The following is a 19,896-nucleotide window of genomic DNA, read 5'->3' as shown; positions in this document are numbered from 1 at the left end:
ATTAGGGTGACCAGGATGGTTATTCCTTGTGATATTTTCTAATGTTGCCTATAAAAATATTTACAATTACAATCTCAAACATAAAGTACATATATGTCCCAGCAAGATTCAAACCCGCGACTACCACAACAGTAGGAACACCGTCCTATCGCCTTGACCGCAACGAAATATTATTTTTCATTCATAATATTCTTAATTTTGACTTAGAAACTTTGTTGTATAACAAAATAATATCAATTAAGTTAATCTAAACTGTATAATAAATAAGTGACCATCATGAATCTCTGAATTATGAGAAATTTAAGACTGTTTATTTTACAATACGAAATATTGATTTACTTCACAATATTTTCAAGGCATAAACAAAAACTAAACAATTACATAATAATAAAGGTTAGGATTAAAATTTAATAAAAGAAGTTGAATTTCAACAAGTCCATTATTGCAACAAGTATCTCCCTCTTATAATATAATTCTGAATAATTTCTGACTTCAAAAATGATTGTACTCTCGGATAAAAATTCGATTAAATATAAGAGACTACTGCTAGTTTATAGAATTTATGAAAGGCTAACATAAGTTGAGTAATATTTGATAATGTAAAAACAAGTCAGACAAAAATTATCTCAGTATAAAAAAAAATTAAAATCGATAGAATAAAAAAAAGCAATAAAGGTTCAATAAATATAATTTAGATGTAATAGAACTAATGTTATTTCTTTGCCTATGACACACGGAATGGCAATGTAATACTAGAAAAGAATACCAGTGACTGAAACACAAACATACATTAAGAACGAAACAGCAGGACTGCTGTAATTAACATCACGTTTATATTGAAAAAACGTTTCCTTTTTTATAGTTCTGTTTATTTGCTTGATATCCCCACTGGAACTTGTATATTTATTTTGCTAATGGTTCTACCTACCCAAACAAAATAGAAGAAATCTTCGACTAAACAAACAAATAAAATGGGATATCTACACGTACCTTTGTTAAAGTGGTTGGATAAAAATATCTAGAGGTTAAAACAGTTGATAACAACTGAACAAATTAAATTAATTGAATTTAGATTGTGCGAAACTAGTATATTTTTCCTCTTTTTATAAAATTATGGTTTCTGCCTTTACTAATTTTCCAATAAAGAAATACACTACTGTCTCATTTTATTGCGAGTTTTATAGGTAGTAAAATCCGAAGTCGTGTTTTTATCTGTATCTTGTAATACAATATTCTGGTCCACCATGAAACATTTATTTATGAAACCTTACCTTTCATCGCCCACTTTATCACAAATATTATGGACATGTCCATTTTTCATCTATTTTATTCAACATAATTGAATTTACGATAAGACCATATAGAATAAAAATAATATTAAACATAAAGTTAAGTAAACTAACTATTTATATAACATAGTGAGATGAAAAATAAAATTAAAGAAAAATTTTACTGATATTACCAATTCATTTTTATTTTTAAAGCAACACGATTTTTGTTAAGTTGGGCTGACTACCTTTTTATTTGGTATAAAATAAGATCAATTCAGCCATTATAAATAAAAAAAGTGAACCGAAAAAACAGAAATAGATTAATAATTAAGGTCGTACTTATGTAAAACAAATATTTTTATTGTTTTTTTAATCGCTTGGTATCTTATTTGTGCTCGAATGTTTACTTCGTTAATGGCCCTTTCTAACCAAACATAACACTAGAAAGAAAATATTCCTTCAAAATAAACAAATTAAACGAGTTTCCCGCTCTCACCTTCGTGAACATAGTAATTGAGTTACTGCCTTATCGAAAAGCAAACGTTAAAGGTTCTTTTTTCACTAATATTTCCGCAAAAATAATTACCCGAAGGTCAGTCCGAATGAAACTCGTATTTAAGAGATATTTAAATGTTGCTTCAATATTTTAAATTTTATGACATAAAATTGAAGATTTTATTTGTTTTTTATCGTATAATAAAAATCTCCAGTATAAAATTATAAAATACAAGCAAAGCAAATAAGGGATATCGTATTAAATGAAATTCATGCCTTTGTTAAATTTAACAATAGAAAACATAATTGACCCTAGAATACTTTAGTAACTTGAAATTTATAGCAAATATTTACAATTTACTCACGCCAATGGGATAACGTTAATATACCTTTTTGATATAAACTAATTTGCTTTTTAATGATGTATGTTCTAACATGAAATTCTTTATAATTTATATATATTTCTGCCTCGAAACTAACACAAATATTTCCTCAATCCTCCGCAAAGGGTAAAAGCAATTAAACGAAATAACGTTCGACTGATCGAAAGTTGAATTTCATTTTTTTTCCAGAATTTACATTCATTCTGAAGTTAATGAGAATCGGTTTATTTTTATTATAGTCTAATAATGTAGATCCCAATCAATACCACAACCGTATCGAAGCGGATCCCAGTCTTAATTTTTAATTAAAACCCGAAAAGTGTTGGCGTTGGAAAAAAAATTAGAAAAACAGGAGAGAAAATTATAGAAAATAGAAAGATTATCAGGTTAGAAGATTTCGTCCAGCTGATGTTGATAATCAATTAGTTTCACCGCACTGAGTATTGAATAAAAACCAGAAGAAATCCTTTCTCTCTAGTCTTTTAACATATTACGTGGGTATAGGATGGCATAATTTATTGCGAAGTTATTAAACTAATTCATATTCATAGAAAAACTAGTTTCATTGAAATAACGGAAATGTATGCACCATGAATAAAAAATATTACTAAATATGACTTAGAAACTTTGTCGTATAACAAAATAATATCAACTGCATAACAAATAAGCACTATTTTTTCATAATTCGTTTCTAAAAATATGCCCAACTTAACTCTTAAACTTATCATATAACAAAATAATACCAATTAAAATACCCTAAGTTATATAATAAATAAGTGACCTTCATGAACCCCTAAATTATGAAAAACATTCAACCGATTTTTTCGTTGCAAGGAATATTATTAAATTTGGCTCCTAAACTTTGTCGTATAACAAAATAATATCAATTCAAACTCTATAAACTGCATAACAAATAGGTGACCATAATGAATCTACAAATTATGAAACATTTTAAGTGTCTTAAACTTCAAAAGTATTTTTTTATTACTCGTTTTTAAAATATGCTCTGTTTAACTCAAAAACCTCGTAGTATAACAAAATAATATCTATCAAAATACCCTAAATTTAAAGTGCATACCCTAAAGTGTCAATCATACACCTATAAATTATGATTTCTTTTTAATTAAATCAATTTTTTATTTTAAAAAACATTGATTTACTCTCCAACTTTTTTCGATCTATAAATAATATAAATAAACAATTGCATAATAATAAAGCTTAGTATAACGAAGTAAGACTCAGAATATATTAGTAAGGAAAGTTAAATTTCAACCGGTCCATTATTGCAAGAAATACCTCCCATTGATAATATATAAATTCCGTATAATTTCTGAGTTCAAAGATCATTGTACTCTCACAAATACATTCGAATGAATATTAAATAGCACACTGAAGACCATAAATTCGAGTGAAAGGGTTGTTTTAAAACAATTTGATCATAAACTTAATATAATAAACGTCTTAACAAAAATGATTTAATCACGAAAAGTAGCAATAGCCAGAAATACAGACTAATTTAAATCGTAAATATTTCTCTTGAGATTCGAAATTGTTAGCATAACAACGTTATTTTTTGATAAAGTTGAAGAAGCTAAAGCACCTTTATTAACTTCATTTAGACGTTGCTTTTTGACTCCATTATTTCATTGTTTTATCGAATACTTTGATAGCAGCACGATGCGAAATTTGATGGATTATTTTACCTGCCGTTTTGTTCATCGCCAATGCGTATTTCATTTAGCCTGAGAGCAATTTCAATTATTTAAATGTTCTGACTTTGACGACACTAATTTCGCTATATTTCACAATTAAGCTAAGTTACATTATTTATAACATTAATAATCATCATTATGTAAGGTAGCACAATCCTAATTTAAAAAAAAATAACTGTAAATAATATTTATTGAAATATAGGTACCAGAATATAAAACGGCTTTAAGAACAAAATTACACTATATAATAAATAAGTGATCATCAGAAGCCCATAAATTATGAAAAACCTTAAACTGCATTAAAACTAATTTTATGTCTTAATATAACTATTTCAGGAGTCTTTATAATAATAAATATACATAATAACTGACCACTACACAAGAATCACTAATAGTATCCATATTCACCAAAAACCCATAAATTTTACCCGGATTTATCTACCTTACACTTGATTAACTTCCTAGATTATTTTGAAAGCTTTTAAATTTATTCTGGTCTTAATGGCAAGGCTTCGTGTTTTATTTTTCAAATGGGTCTGTGTATAAATAACATTGGGAAGCATTGACATATCAGTTTCAAGACGATAGGTTTATTCAGAGAATTTTAAAGTATCTAAGGACTTTCACATTGTTTCGCAAATTAGGTCACCGAAAAATGACAGGCCAATTTATCATTTTAAAAAGTAATATTCTATGAAACGCCAGGATTTTTTGACGTTAGGGTCAGATATAATCCAGAGGACCTAAAATGGTTAAAGCATCGTATAATTTCAGAGTCATAAGTCTATTTGGGACAAAAAAAAAGCGAAAATAAAAGTCTCCCAACAGATACAGTTCATTTCATTTAATAAACAAATATGAAGTATGATATCCGAAAAAAGATATATATATATATATATATATATATATATATATATGAGTAGTATTCTAAATGATGTCCAGGATTGACGTTAAATTAATGATCCATAAAGTCAATAAGCTATCAGTCAGTTCGTGTATATAAAATATAGATTAATATAAAAAATACTTTTTAATAATTGTATGGTAATTTACTTAAAAATATAACAAGCAATAAAACAATCTGCACGTATATATTTGACGGTAGAGATTTACGTATTAAATCCTTCAATAAATTTTGCTAATATCCTATTGAATATGAATTCGAAATTTTAATCACAACAGTGGCAAAAAATCGAGGAAATATAATACCAGGGCTTAAATGTCAAATTTGGAAACAGTTTATCATTGTATGATTTTTTTATTTGAAACCAGAGCGAGTTTTTTTTTCATCGTTGGCTTATTATATGTGACATTTATGACATTTTTAACAAAGGAGGTTTAAATCAAATTAGGTGATAAAATAATACAGATGTTTGAAAATAGTTACACTATCAAAATTAAAAAATTATTAAGGTCGCAAAATTGTTGTAATATATATTATTTTATATCAACAAAGCCATCTAAAATTGATTTCTTTTAATTGAGCACTAAATGATAACTGTAGCCTTCGTAATAAGTTTTATTTTCCGACACAAAAAGCTCCAACAGCTAAATTACTTGTCACTAAGTTAATGAACCGTAAAAACCATGAAACAGTCAACCAATTACTGTATCAATTTTATTTCTTCGTTCGCTTCCAAACAATGGTCAACAGAAAAAGCCTCTTTAATTGAATCCTTAGGTTTTAAATTATTTCATCATCATCGATACGCTTATTTATTTATAACTGCTCGACATATATATAAAAAAGGTTAATAAAATCGACAAAATAATAATAATAAATACTGTAACCAATAACGATTTCCAGTTGTAAACCAAATTTTAATTATAACCTCCAATTTGCGAAAAATAATTGACAATATTTTCATTTACTAGTACGTCAAAATTTAAATTAATATTAAAGGTTAATAATCAGTGGTTTTATATGGTATAAATAATGTTTTTGATCTAATAAAATCGCGCAATATTATTCTATTATTTTTGATGAAATCGATTTTCTATATTTTCTCGGCATATTTTACGGTTATGTGAAAGTTCTAGTACAAAATTAGTCTAATGCAAAATCAAATATGGAAAAATAAACAGTGTCTCCACTATATATTTTATGAAACTGTTTTCTTTTTGTAATGAAATATACTTTTACAATAAAGTAGAATTCAGAATGTAATATAACAATTCTTTAATAAACGAACATCAGGAAATTCAAAAATCATAATATTAAGCACAAAAAAACCAATTTCAGCCTATAGCCAGTCAAATATTTCTGTTTAAACTCCCAGCGATGGAGCAACACAATAGTTTTTATCTATTAATGCAGGATTATGTTAGGAAAGAGAAAAAGTTTGCATACGAAGAGATAAAAGTTTGGGAACGACATGATAATATTAAAAACGCAAATGGAATAAACTTTTAGCAGTCGCATTTGAAAAGTTTGGTCGGGAAACAAAAGTTTTTAATTTCGATGGTTTCATTCTCACCCTCCATTTGGTTTTGAATGCAGCCGATATTCCTGTTTCTGATATTCTTTCCGAACATTTTTATAAAACTAAATCCGGAAAACTATTTGCGGAATATGGAAATATATTAAATAAATCCGGTAAAATGCTGAACATACGTATCTATTTTTATTCAAATGTTTATTGCTTACACCGAAAAATTAGGTTGAACGAAAATGGCTGAACAATTTTGATAATTTTCAAAAGAAATTATATGTGATGCCAGCAGTATTTTTTATATTAAACTTAACATAATCTAGTTAAGGAGCTATCAGTTCTTATAGATCATTTTAGTACAATTCCATCATATACTTATTAAGATATTATAGCTTAATATGTATTATAACTATAACCTATTATAACTAAAATATTGTAAATTATTTTCTACTACTTTTTCTTCGGCGAACTTCACCAATTACCACATCTAATCCTCTTCATTTACTATGAAGACTTCCAAATTGTAATATTTTACAATTGATTACCGTTATTGGTTATTGATAGCCACCAAAAGCTTCAATAAAAGCTGTCATTTTTAAATGAAATATTTCCTCAAGTGGTCTTCTTTTGGAATATATTTGAACATGTGTAATAATATAAAAAGTATATAACACGGTATATTTAAAAACAAAAATAACTTTACAAAAGTATAATTATTAATAATATTAATGTTGTTAATTTAACTATTAATATTAATACAACTAATATAACAACCGTATTCAAATACCGCCGGCTTGGTTGACGCAGTGGTAAAGACGACAAGACGGTCCACCTGCTCTAGCGATAGTCGCGGGTTCGAATCCTGCTGGAGCACGGTCGTAAATTTATATTTGTGATTGTTTAAAATTTGTGATTGCTCGAGAGAAAAGTGGACTTACTAACCAGGCTGGGTAAGACCGGATGCCTTCTGAGATGATTGCTAAGTTGGACACTCTCCAGTCGGTAAGCTTAATGCCGAAGACCGTGGTTCGGAGCCCAGATTAAGCAGTAGATCCAGTCCAGAAAAACCCTCCTTGGTAAAAAGGAAATTTTAAAATATGTAAAAAAAATATTCAAATCCAATAATTTAGAGTTTTTTGGAAAATATTTACATAAAATAATATATTTAAGGAATATTCTAGTCTATATGTATGAATTTTAGATATTTTTTCAAGGAATTAATAAAACAATATTTTTATTATCAATTTTTAGTAAATATTTATTAAATATCAAATACTGCAAAAATTCAACGTACGAGTAAAACAAAAAAGTTAAAACAACCTTAATTCCAAAAAATTACAAAATTATAAAATGATCAAGGGTCTCAAAAATCTAACCCGCCCTTTTTAACATGATTGCAACTTTTCCAGTAATCTGAAACCAAAAGAAAAATTTGTGTTGCTATCGTACAAAAGCCAAACAACTATTTTTGTCAAACTACGGTTTTTCGAAAACAACGAAATTTATTTACCATTTTTTCACATTTCCAAGTTATTTTGAACTAGAAACTCTAATTTTATTATAGTTTTACTTTATTACTATAGAAGAATGTATAGAAAAGGTTCATACATTATTCCAAGCAAATCAGCTTGGTAGAACTTGAGATATAAGGTCAAATGTCTCGAAAAAATTAGTTTCGTGAAAAACGCGTTTAAAATATAGTCTAATATAGATACTAATCTCTGAAAATAATTTAAATTTTGAAAAATCCTCTCAAAAGTAAATATATAGGCTTTGAAAATGTGAAAAAATATCTATTTTTTGAAATTTTTAAACTAGATGTATTACCTGTACAAAATTGGTGGTTCTTCTATACAGGGATAAACCGATTTTAATTTATTTCAGTACGGTAAAAACCGAGCGCTTTATTCTTTTCTAGGTCGATGCAATTTTGCTCTAAGGTTTCAGTGTGGCACATTTGTATTCCTACCTCTCCCTCTGTAATGAATTTAAGAATAGTCTAGTCTGTTTTCCCGTCAATATAGAAATTAACTTAGCTTTATAAACTATATTTCTTCGAAATCAGAGTATACAACTATCCTAACAAGGGTTTCAATTGACTGAAACTGATATAAATAGATTATCGAAGAATCGTGATCCTTTACGAAAGAAAAATAAATCCCCCATTCGTAAATAAAATTAATAATGAAAATCATTGCGCAATAAACCGAAATACGGTCTATTTAATTATAATTTTATTAAAATAGGTTTTTTTGCACGTTTACAACGTTTTTAAAGAAGGTGGGTATCATACGCCCACATGTTATGAAGGAATATTAAAATTCTAATTAAAAAGGGAATTATAGCAAGGCTTTAACGCTAAACATGACCTCTGTACATTATTGTATAACCCAAGCGAAAGAGGGACGAAATAAAATAATTTAGACTGAAAATTCCTCAACAACCGCCTGGCTAATTTTTAAAGTTAATTTAGGGAATGAAATAAAATTAAACATCCGCCAACTTTAAATTTGGTAGAAAGAAAACGGAAGCTGAGACGCGGACTTTTTTAGTGTCTTTTGTTGTCAGGCCATTGAAATGTAACTACGAACCGAACTAAACCTTCGCTTTTGTAAAATAAAAGAACGAACTATGACCAATCGCAATTGAAACGACGGGATCATTATGAAATGTGATTAGATATTTGATTCAAAGCATTTCATTTCAGATATTTGGTTTTGAGACGTATTATAACTAAAATATTATAACCTATTATAACTAAAATATTTTAGAAAATTCTACTACTTTTTCTTCGGCGAACTTCACCAATTACCACATCCAATCCTTTTCATTTACTATGAAGACTTCCAAATTGTAATATTTTACAATTGATTACCAATATTTGTTATTGATAGCCACCATAAGCTTCAACAAAAGCTATCATTTTTAAACGAAATATTTCCTCAAGTACTCTTCTATTGGAACATATGTGAACATGTTTAATAATATCAAAAGTATATAACACGGTATATTTAAAAACAAAAATAACTTTACAAAAGTGTAATTATTAATAATATTAATACTTTTAATTTAACTATTAATATTAATACAACTAATATAAGAACCATATTCAAATACCGCCGGCTTGGTTGGCGCAGTGGTAAAGACGACAGGACGGTCCACCTGCTCTAGCGAGAGTCGCGGGTTCGAATCCTGTTGGGGCACGGTCGTAAATTTATATTTGTCATTGTTTAAAATTTGTGATTGCTCGAGAGGAAAGTGGACTTACTAACCAGGCTGGGTAAGACCGGATGCCTTCTGGGATGATTGCTAAGTTGGACACTCTCCAGTCGGTAGGCTTAATATCGAAAACGGAAGCTGAGGACTGTTTGTTGACAATGAAAGTTAATTATTCATACGGAGAGAAAATGGAGCAATAGTAACAAATTATACAAGTATAAACAGTTTCGGACCTAAGCAACCTAAAGCTGTTTATAATGTAAATTGGACGATTCAATCCAAATCAGCAACCTTTTTTTTTTTTGGTTATAGTTTTCGAAATATTCAATAAGTTCATTATATTACAATTTTTGACCATTAATGGCTATTTAGTGAATTAAAAGGTATAAATGAAAAATGGACTTAATACTTTATACTGCTTGGAAACTTTTTCACGTGTTAGGGTCCAACAGTAATCGCCCCCCATTCCTTCGTCTCAAAATCCTTGGTATATCGCCTTTCAATTTTCGCTCAATCTTGCTTTAGCTCAAGTCTTAGCATCTGTTTTTATGGGAAAAAATCAAGATCTGAATGCGGAAAATGTATAATGAGAGACATTTGAGCTCCAACGTTGTGGTATTTTGCAACCACAATATTTTGTCGACTACATTCTTGTAATCCAATGATTTGTGGTTACCGTGAAATTTGTGAACAACACTTTGAAACGATCTGCTGCTTCCTTAAATGTTACCCATGAATTGTCAGTATTTACTACAGCAAAACTAAAGTACTGCAAATATACATCCTTTAGTGTATTTGTTATAATTTTTCTGTGCTTATCGGGCATATAACATCCAGAAAAGTGACAAAAAACACTTTGAATCGATTTTGCAACTTTGTATCTGCATAAAAACCAGCTCCGAATCATAATCACAGCACAGAAACAAGATCCAAATAATGTCTGACTCTCTGTTTGAATAGAAAAGTTGATCAGAATTTATAAATATATGTTATTAATAGCTACCTATTTAATAAATTTATTAATAATAATGTCTGCAGTTTTCAAAACATATTTACAAAGAAATTCCTCAACCAATAGCAACAAAAAGAATATCAAAAACTTGACAAGCAATATTTTAGATATGATGATACCTAATTTTTTTTAAGTTATTTGAATAGAATGAAATAGAAAATCGATTTATAAAAAAAAAGGGAAAAAGCATCAAAGCCAAACGGTTCAATTTCCTTCACTATTCCGTTTATGTCCTCAGTCGGTCAAGTATATATAAATTTTTATGGGATTTTTATTGTCGAACAATGCGCACAATTCATTAAAATCTTTTATATTTTGCGTCGAAAATGATTGTTCGATTAAAAAATCGTTATTTCCCAAAAGGTTTTGAATCAACTGCTAGTGCTGGTTAATTAAAAATCGAATTAACCACTGCTTTATAATTAACGTTTCGTTTCGACAAACTCCATATAGCATCCGTTTTTAAAAATACTGTATGTTCTATCAACATTCCCTCAGAACAATCAGCACCAACTACAAAAGAAAATATCGTAAAGATAAAAATTATGGTTGGTATATAAAATTTTATTATCCTAAATTATTTGGTCGAATAAAAAAGAATGTTAAAGTTGAAGAAAGAAGCGGCAGAGCCTGTAATATTTTCTACAAAATATCATTTACATTTATTATATCGCTTTAGGTCATGAGACATTTTATCAATACAAATATATCGACCGAGTTTTAGTCTATGTTTATCTACTTTATATCACAAAACATAGTAAGTTCTCGATGTTTGACCACAAATCATTTGTAATAAGTTGTTCCTAATAATAATTTAATCTTTTTAAATAAAATTTTCACAATATATAGCCAAGATTATTTCAATATCATCAAAAATGATAATGTTTGGCTATAAAATGTTTTTTTTATTAATTTTATCTTACATTAGATATGATTCAATATGTATTCAATATCTTAATATGATTTCAATTTACAAATTAATTTATTACTACTGTTCTGTTGTACTTGTATTAATACACAAGGAAGGCGAGTAATAAGTTCCCTAAATAAAATAAAATTAATCTATTTAAGCTAAAGCTAAGAATATACTTTTACACTACACAAGTTCGTGTAGTTTGGTTTGCTTCAAACTTTTGATTTCCTGGCTGTGGTCCAGTAGCTGTGGTGCTTCCATGTTATTATGATTTAGCAACCATTTGATTTTGAGGTCATCGTGCAGTTCTTCGTTGGTTACATAGCAATTAACATTGGTAATTAACCATAGAACTTGATTTTTAGGTGAGTTGGATTACCAGTCGGTTTAATGTTTTAGTGCAACCCCATATTTCCACCCATAGGTTCAAATTGGCTTGATATGATTGACTAATAAACCAATCTGTTTAATTTTAGGTCAACCTGTACAATTGCTTTGACGTTGCGTCGGCTATGAGTGCTTTGCTTTTAATCTAACATGATGTTTCCAATGTATTCTACCATCTAGATATATTCCTAGATATTTGGTCCTCGGAATACATTGAGAAATAGAGTCCGTCAAGTGATATAATTAGGTTTTTATTATTTCATCGCAACGCAAAATTAACATAGATAGATTTTGGAGCTATTAAGCTGTATTTTCCAGTCTCTAGTCCATTTGTAGATCTTATTGACCGCTACTTGCACTTTTTCAGCAGCCTTAGACAGAAATACATCTTTTGCCATGATAACTGTGTCGTCGGTAAATGTTTCAAGTAATTTCTTTTGTTGTTGTGGAATTATAAAAAGTTTTGAAGAATTGAATTTTATTCCATTATTATTTTATTATAAAGAAAACTATTGCAAAATATTATCAAATATTTCAATATCATTAAAATATCACAACCATCTAAAAGCTCTTTTGAAAATAGTAAATTCAAACTTTAAGTCCTCCGGCTATATGGTTCATATCTAGTTCCCTCTGAATACGACCTATTTTCAACGAAGCAGAATGCCTTTTTTGAAATGCGCTTTACGTCATTTTAAGGGATCAAAAATTCCTAGACTAGAGAGTGAGAAGCGTTTTAGGATAATATTCATAGACTGTCCAAGACATGAGAATAAGTTGAAAATTGTAATAAAACAAATGATTTATTCACTAAATATATTTTAAATAATATTTTTTCTATAATAACTCCTACAAGATGTTACCCTTACCATATCACCATTTATCTCGTCAGTAAAATTGCATAAGCATTATTAATTATCCTATACGCTGGTGCCAACATAAAGAAAATACTTTCTTTATATAAAAAATATAAATGATCTTACTTCTTATCTATAATTAATAATCCACATTTTCATGAAATCCCATTGTCATTTTGGAATAAAGACATGGGAAAAAAGCCAGAAAAGGCTGCCAAGAAATTGGCTTTTATTCTATACTTGAAAAAACCTGGCTATATTTCATTATAACGATACTTAGATTAAATATCCGATTCCTAGCTTACAAATCTTATTTTTCGTTTTGTTTTTGTTTGTGCGAAGAGAACTCGTGATTTCATATTTATAGTTCGAATAAATTTTGAAGGATTATCCTTGTGATGATTTCTAATTTGTTTCAGGTAACCTGGACTCAGGTCAAAAATCAAAACATTAATCTCTTGACGGTTGGTAAGAATACCCACAGCAAGGACGAACGCATACATTTAGCGTTCAGATATCCTAACAACTACAGGCTTCAGATTTCATATGTTACTAAGAGAGATGAAGGCATGTACGCTTGTCAAGTAGCTACTTATCCTCCCAAAGTTAAAAGAATACATTTAACTATTACTGGTAAGTACATCAGTCATTTATATTTTTCTGTTGAAATTAATTTCGGTTTTATTTCAATTTTTAATCATCATAAGTTTAAATATTATGTCCTCAAAATGACATATATTAAGGTAATTCAATAGTTAGATAACTTCACTAATAAACAGTAGTTATAATACGAGATATTGGAAAAAATTATAATCAAAAGTGGCTATATCTGGTCAATATGATAAATGTGATAGATTCCCATTTTAATTTCCACTGTGAGTATCTAAAAGTACTTGCCGACCTTCGTTGTTTTTAACAACTTTTTGTAAAAGCATTTTGCCCAATATCTTCTAAACTGAGGTTACTTATACCAGGCATACAGGAAAGTCGTTACCGATTTTTTCGGAAAAAAACTACACAATTTGCAATAAAATAAAAATATTTATTTATTCAAATTATTGGCCGTTTGATTCTATACATCTTGCCCATCCTTCGGGCAATTTATGGATGCCATCCCAAAAAAATTAATCGAAACAATTTCTAACTTTTTCAAAATTAACGAAGTGCTGCTCTGGAAGCGCATGTCCCATTGATGCGGGAAGTTGATGGTCGGACGGGACAAGGTCTGGAGAATACGACGTGTACGATTATATACCCCATCCAAGTTATTTCCACGTTTCCTTAACCGGTTTTGCTTTATGAAACTGCGCTTTATCTGTGCCAATCTGGATGTTTTTTAATAAATATATAGTTCAAGTTAATTATTTGTTGGATGTGGCACCCTTCTTACCATCCCTTCTTGAGTCGCATTTTACGCTTCTGCCAATTGTTTTTGAGAGTGAGTTGGGGCTTCATACAATATCTCTTGCAGTTTCCTATCTTCAACCTTTTCGGGCTACCAGAACGTTCTTTGCTTTGCAGATCGAAATCACATCAAATTTTGAAAGTTAAAGCATGCTCACAATAAGTATCTACCAGCAAACGATGTCTTTCAGTGGCTTCTTTCTTTTGATTAAATAAAAAAGTAATGAGTGCCGCAAATGCAAGTTTTCAGACACAAAATTTTGTTTGTGTTACTTTCGCAAAATATAATATGTATAGCTTTGAAGCTTGACGTTAATAGAATAAAATAACATTTGTATCAAATCATAAAAATTATTTACTGAATCCTACTGACATCTGTTAAAAAACGCCTGATTACATTCCAGTACACCTGGTAGTTCCCCAGAATTGATTGTAATTAGTGTTGAGAACTATCGACTGAAATCGACTATCAATAATTCTAGTCTAGTAATTCACTACTTTTTACTATGAACTATTTCAGTCGCTATTTCTGGTTCGACAGATTTAACTACTTTTTACCAGTGACTGTTTCAGTTCACTATTTTCAGTCACTATTTTCGGTCCGATTGATTTTGTTACTATTTACTATCGACTATTTATATTTTTGGTTCTACTAGCTTCATTCGACTGATTTTTAACATTCTAGCTCTGTCGTCCTAGCCGCGACCTTGACAGAAATGTACCCAATTTATGCTTACATAGATTTGTATGTAATATATATAGTTTTATTATGATTTTTTGGTAGTTTGCTTGTAAATAACAACATATTGTATATTAATATAACAGCATATTGGAACGATATTTTTCAAGATTGTTAATAAAATACTTTTGACTGTTTTTATGGCTGCAATAGGTAATATTTAGATTACTCTCTCGATTTTTTTAAAAATATTTCCGTTCAATATTAAATAAATCATTTACTTTATTTAAAAAAGTTCTAGTAGTTATTGTGCGATCATTCTTAATTGTCATGGATTTTTTTTCTATGATTAGGTATATGTTTAATTTTTATTTAGTACGGCTATTGCATCTTGGGTTTTTATGTTATTTTTAAGCTCTATTGTATTGTCTATATTTATTATAGTATTTTATTTAACAACAGGAATTAACATATTAAAATTCGATAAAACATTTGCGGGGTATTAATATATTCCACACAAAAATTCTTTTCTTTTTACAGATCCACATAAGATAATATAAAAGTAATTCTACTTCGTTTAAAATAAAATTATTAATTGCATGTTAATAGTATTCAGTATTTTTTTTCCTTTTCTTTTTAAATGTTAATACTTGAACACATATAAAACTAACTGCTCCAAGAAATTATCTCCGTCCTTTATACTCTCACAATTTATACAGGAAAGGGTTCGTGCATCTTCGTCTGATATCACGAATTAAAAATACAGTCCAACCGTGGATTTGACTAAAAATACTAATTACTATTTTCAGTCGCTAGTTTTTTGACTATCGACTGTTTCATCTGTTTTCAGTCGATAGTTCCCAACGCTACTTGTAATGGTTAAAAAAAAAGTCTAATGACAAAACTTTTACATAAACGTTGTAAAATAGAAACATAATCATTATTCGAGAACAGAAGTAGCAAGTTTTACATTAAAACGATCGTGTTATTATTATCCAAAAAGCTGCAATATTATCGAATGTAAATTAAATTGTTCTCAGTGGTTTCTTTCATATTTACAGCATTTTACAATTGAAAGATTTAATATTTGATGTAGAACGCGGAGAAACCAGCGTAGTGTTATAAATTATATAGTAGATGGGTTAGAGCTTTTACAAATAGTCAACTAGAAATATATAGAAACAAACAAAATAAAATTTTGCTCCTGCAATATTATATATGGCACACTAGCAAAAAATTAGTAATGCATTTGCGGTAAAATATTGTATATTCACAGTATACGAATATATCCGTGGATGTATATATTCAGTTGACAAGAAACTATATTAAATTTCTGTTCTTTTACTTGACTACATTTCCCATTCCGAACAACAATTTTTTAACTTTTGATGTTTCCTAATATAAAGCAGAATTAATAATAGAAAAATCCTTAGATAATTGTTTAAAATCATAGAGAATATAATTGATATTAAATTAGTTTGTCTGTTTTTGATGTTCGATATATTGCATTGTCGATGTTAATCTTGCCAGGATAATCCTTTTATATTGAATTGTTATATACTAATGAGCATTGGCGGATCTCTAATACTCATTAACAATAAATGGACTCATAACCAGAAAATCATTAAACATTATAAGCTTTTCGAATGGGATTAACATACAAATATGATTTATGACTTTTATTGTGTAATATTAGTGGTCGAGCATCCATTTTCTTAAATTAATGCAACAAATAGTTAAGCTACGAATATATTTTTATTGTTTTTCAAAATACTCGCCACGACGATTGATACAGTTTTGCATACGCTTAAACCAATTTTCAAAGCTTTTATTCCATTCCGAATGAGGTATCTTCAAAACATGATTTTTGAACGCTGTGTGGAACGGTGTGAGAGCTCGCATTGTCATGATGAATAATAATCCGGCGTCTCTTGTTTGTCCGAAGACTTCTATCAAACAAATGGTTGTGTACTAATCAAAATTTACTATTATACGATCCTCTAGAGGTACTGTTGCAATATGACCGGTTTTCCCGAAGAAGCAGGCCACAATTTTCTTGGAAGTGCTTCGTGCGCGAACAACATTTGTTGGGTTTGGTTCATCTTGGAACACCCATACAGTCGATTGCTGCTTACTTTCGGCCTCATACGAATATATCTATGATTCATCACCCGTCACGATTTTATAAACGTCCTTCAAAGTACCGCGATTGAATTTCGCAAGCATTTCTTTGCACCAATCGACACGAGCCTTTTTTGAGCGATTGTCAAATTTTATGGGATCCAACGCGAACGTAACTTTCGCACAGCTAAGTGTTCATGGAAAATCGCATATATAATGGTAGAACTAATGCTTAGGGATGCCTCAAACTCAAAATAGGTAACATCACGATCTCGCTTAATCATTTCGCACGCATCATCAATGTTTTCTGGCACAACAGCCGATTTTAGACGATCTTCACGAAAGTCGTCGGACAGCGAACTACGACCACGATTGAATTCACTAAACCAGCAGTACACGGTGATTTTTGAGCTTATAGAGCTTCATTGCCAAAAGTCAAATTAAGTTGATTGTTGATGCACTCTTGTTGCGATGATGCACGTTAAAAATCATAAAAAATCATCGCACGAAAATATTCACGGATTGAGTTCCATTTGTTGCCGATACGAAACATTCAACTAAATATAAAATAAACAAATAGCATCCGTGCGACAAAATATTCTGAGTACGTATATCGTCAAAAATGTCAAACTTTACGATGGAACCGTCAGATGGACTCATATAACAACAGTGTTACAAATTCCCGAAATATAAATAGTGACCCTCGTAGTATAGAGTATTTTACCTAACCTAAAAAAAGCAACCACATCACATAATTTTCGAACTAAAATCCAACGGTTTTATAACAACACGTCATAATGCCAACTGTGACTTATACCACGATTAAAAGAATTCCTCATTTGTATTCTATATCATATTTTATGCATAAAAACTTGTATAAAAAAATTGATAATAATTAAGGGCTATATACAACTCACTCACAACTTTTTGTTATATAAGTTAAATTAAACTATATTTTCGAAAAATATAATGATAATTTATTTTACAATGATAATTAATTGTTGGTTAAATATGTATTTGATATCATTCTTTTATGTGTTTGTTGCTGCAGTGAGTAATGATGATTTCTCATGAAGCACGAAAATGTACGAAGTCTCCATTTTTCAATGGAGACTTTGTATTATAGTTCACAAGTTTCATTATACTGTAACCTTTTTGAAACAAGACTTTCTAACAAAGAATAATTACGCTAGCGCTGCAACGCAGACATGGAATAATAACTCGAAAGAAACAAGGGCTTCATGTTAGCAAACAATCACTTTCAAAATAGCTATAATTGGCCTGTTTTCGAACTTTTTACATTCCCTTATTATACGCATACCTAAAAGGTTTTACAGTAGCCAAAATTTAACCATAAAACATTCAAAATATTTGGAATAATAAATCCAATACTTGTTATAGAATCAAATGTTCTAAAATTTGATATAATGGAAATAATAATATACATGGCAGGTGTACCGGAGTTATTGCCGGTTTTTTTCGGAAAAAAATATGATTTTTAAGAAAATGGTAAAATTTATTTATTCAAACTATTGGCCTTTTAATTCTATATATCTTACACATCACTTAGGCAATTTGTGGAAGCAATCCAAGAAAAACTATTTGTCTTTTGAGCAAAACCATTTATCGGGCAATTTTCTTCCGAAATTTCCATTCTTCTTCATTTTTTATTATTTCATTATTCATTCATAATTTCTTCCTTTCATTTCCTACCGAAATTGGCGAAGTTCTGCTCTGCAAGCACGTATCCTATTTAATGCCAAAAGTTGATAGTCGGACGGAATAAGTTCTGGAGAGTACAAAGATTGCCACAAAATATCACATCTAAGTATTCAATGCTTCTTTGCCCGTTTTTGCTTTATGAGACGGCGCGTAATTATGCTGTAAAATAACTTTACTGTGTCTTCGGGCCCATTCTGAATGTTTTTCGATCAATGCGTGATTCGAATTGGTCACTGTTGTTGGTAGCGAACAGTATTAACTGTTACACCATATTTTAATTGTCCGTTATACACTAAGGTCTGTGGTCCCACCAAATACAAAAGATTGCCTTGCTACCAAAACGATTTGGCCTTGTCACATTAGTCACAATGACATGGTATAAATTTATAATTAGCTACAAAAAACAGTTGAAACATATTTTCTAATAACTAATAATAAACATATTTAGCAATAGAGTCGTTTATTTCAGTTTTAACCAAAACTGAAATATTCTACAAATATATTTAAAATCAATATCAACAGCAATCATCCAGTTTTACAGATAAAAAATACCCAATAGATGTCTAGTTTTGAGAAGGAAATTCGCATCAAAACAAAAAACAAGATGTTATATTACGATTTTTGTAACCCAAAAAAGGTATTTTCGGCCACACAAAAGAATATTCAGTCTTGTTACGGAAAATACGGTATGTGTCTATATATCTTACACATCTCTCAGGCAATTTGTGGAAGCAATCCAAGAAAAACTATTTGTCTTTTGAGCAAAACCATTTATCGGACAATTTTCTTTCGAAATTTCCATTCTTCTTCATTTTTTATTATTTCATTATTCATTCATAATTTCTTCCTTTCATTTCCTACCGAAATTGGCGAAGTTCTGCTCTGCAAACACGTATCCTATTTGATGACAAAAGTTGATAGTCGGGCGAGATAAGTTCTGGAGAGTACAAAGATTGCCACAAAATCTCACATCCAAGTATTCAACGCTTCTTTGTCCGTTTTTGCTTTATGAGCAAAATCCGTTATACACTACGCCGCTCTGGTCCCACCAAATACAAAAGATTGCCTTACTACCAAAACGATTTGGCCTTGTCACATTGGTCACAATGACATGGTATAAATTTATAATTAGCTACAAAAAACAGTTGAAACATATTTTCTAAAATAACTAATAATAAACCTATTTAGCAATATAGTCATTTATTTCAGTTTTAACCAAAACTACAATATTCTACAAATATATTTAAAATCAATATCAGCAGCAATCATCCAGTGTTACAGATAAAAAA

The 19,896-nt window shown here is 29.5% G+C and overlaps 1 protein-coding gene across 2 annotated transcripts in view; it reads left to right on the top strand.

Moving 5' to 3' along the window:
* Positions 1–19,896, top strand: part of LOC143196900 (neuronal growth regulator 1) — a 367,357-nt gene that overhangs the window by 296,090 nt on the left and 51,371 nt on the right. For both annotated transcript variants that reach the window (XM_076404839.1, XM_076404840.1), the window contains exon 6: positions 13,101–13,314. In XM_076404839.1, the coding sequence (XP_076260954.1) occupies positions 13,101–13,314 (214 nt within the window). The remainder of the gene's footprint in view (positions 1–13,100; positions 13,315–19,896) is intronic.

The sequence above is a fragment of the Rhynchophorus ferrugineus genome, unplaced genomic scaffold, assembly GCF_030347505.1.
Source record: "Rhynchophorus ferrugineus isolate W39M unplaced genomic scaffold, kcgeb_rfMv2 rfM5, whole genome shotgun sequence".
NCBI lineage: Eukaryota > Metazoa > Arthropoda > Insecta > Coleoptera > Curculionidae > Rhynchophorus > Rhynchophorus ferrugineus.
Note: the sequence above shows the minus strand (reverse complement) of the source record. Positions and strands in the feature narration are given on the sequence as shown.